The following is a 1483-nucleotide window of genomic DNA, read 5'->3' on the forward strand; positions in this document are numbered from 1 at the left end:
GCGCGTCTCCACAGGCGAAAATTATTGCCTACTATATGTCATTTTTTTTTTTTTGCCAAATATGTAAGTGTTTTCCGGAAAATTTGGGCACTTATTCTTATTACTTTAAACGAGTAATTCTTGTGCATATTTATATATATTAGGGTGATCCAAATTAATTAACGTAGCGAAATTATGAACTTAAAATTAACTAGTTGCTGAGAATGAAATTCTCCCACTTGGAAAACTTTTTTTAAATTTTAAAAGGTGTCGGTGGGCATTTGAAATTTTCTATGTAAATAAAATTAAAAAAAAGTTTGTTTCATTAAAAATGTCATAACCTTTGAACCGTTAACAAAAGTTATAGAAATGGGATACATGTTTTTTTCTGGGCATATTCTTGTAGGACAATACGTAAATTATCTAAAAAATTACCCTGAAGTAGGTTGTTTTAGAGACGATTAAGAGTATTAAATACGTTAATGAAATTTCTTTTGCAAATAATACAATGACAAATAAATAATAGTCAAAGCTTGTTAATATGTGGCGGACTTATAATTATGCAACGCAGTATACTATTAACTTGTTTGACTTGTGTTTAAATAAATTTTGAACTGTTAATTAATTCGGTATTTATGTGTTGAATTAATATAAAAAAATTTTGTGTTTTTAATGTGGATAATTTGTCCTCCTGGAGTGTTGAGAAATTCTGGTCACCTTAACAATAGACACCCACTCACTCGCACTTGATACTTACTTATTTGAATCATTTTAAACCCATTCAATTGAAATCACTCCATGCCCCTCGATTGCTTTTAATGCCCATTTCATTAACAACAAAATTTAAAAACACACAAATTTTAGTCACTTCATATCAATTAATCCAAGCCGCCGGTTTTCCCTCCACACGATAGCCATTATATGCCGCTGACGAGGAAGCCACCGCCGCCAACTCCGATCGCCGACTAGGTTCACCAGCCCAATACGACGGCGCCACTTCGTATGATTGCACCGCTTTATTGCTATTCCTAATCGCCGATAGAATGAGTAGGAATATAGCTAGTTTACCAATCAGTATCGATTTCACCAACAACAATTTCAACTTAGTAACCAGAAATGGCACAATAGCAGATTGTATAAGGAATGGCAGCACGAAAAGCGGCAACACCTTAGTGACCATATCATATTTCTTGCCGCGACCTAATCAAAAGAGCAAACAAACGATGGCATATTTCAATATTTGTATAATTTTTTGTTTATTTCATTCTCTATATCGTTGATATTCGTATTTCGCGAAATTAAATGAAGTAAAATGTTAGCCGATTGCGCCACTTACCTTCCTCCGAATTATCGCTCAACCAGCGCCCGCGCATTATTTCACGCAGGTTATCGCCATCCAAATTGACATTTACGATATCGTTCAGCATATCAAAGCTCACATTTACGCCAGGTCCGATTGCGTAGCGATAATGCTTATCGTCGTCGCTGAGCTGCACGTCGAGTG

The 1483-nt window shown here is 35.1% G+C and overlaps 1 protein-coding gene across 1 annotated transcript in view; it reads right to left on the reverse strand.

The window, feature by feature from the left end:
* Positions 1-853: 853 nt before the first annotated feature.
* Positions 854-1483, reverse strand: part of LOC108372326 (uncharacterized) — a 2821-nt gene continuing 2191 nt past the window's right edge. The window contains exons 2-3 of the mRNA XM_017627989.1: positions 1316-1469; positions 854-1179 (exon numbers count right to left, since the gene is read on the reverse strand). Coding sequence (XP_017483478.1) covers positions 854-1179; positions 1316-1469 — 480 coding nt within the window. The remainder of the gene's footprint in view (positions 1180-1315; positions 1470-1483) is intronic.

This window comes from Rhagoletis zephyria, unplaced genomic scaffold (assembly GCF_001687245.7).
Source record: "Rhagoletis zephyria isolate East Lansing unplaced genomic scaffold, Rhagoletis_zephyria_1.1 Rzeph_scaffold_05641, whole genome shotgun sequence".
NCBI lineage: Eukaryota > Metazoa > Arthropoda > Insecta > Diptera > Tephritidae > Rhagoletis > Rhagoletis zephyria.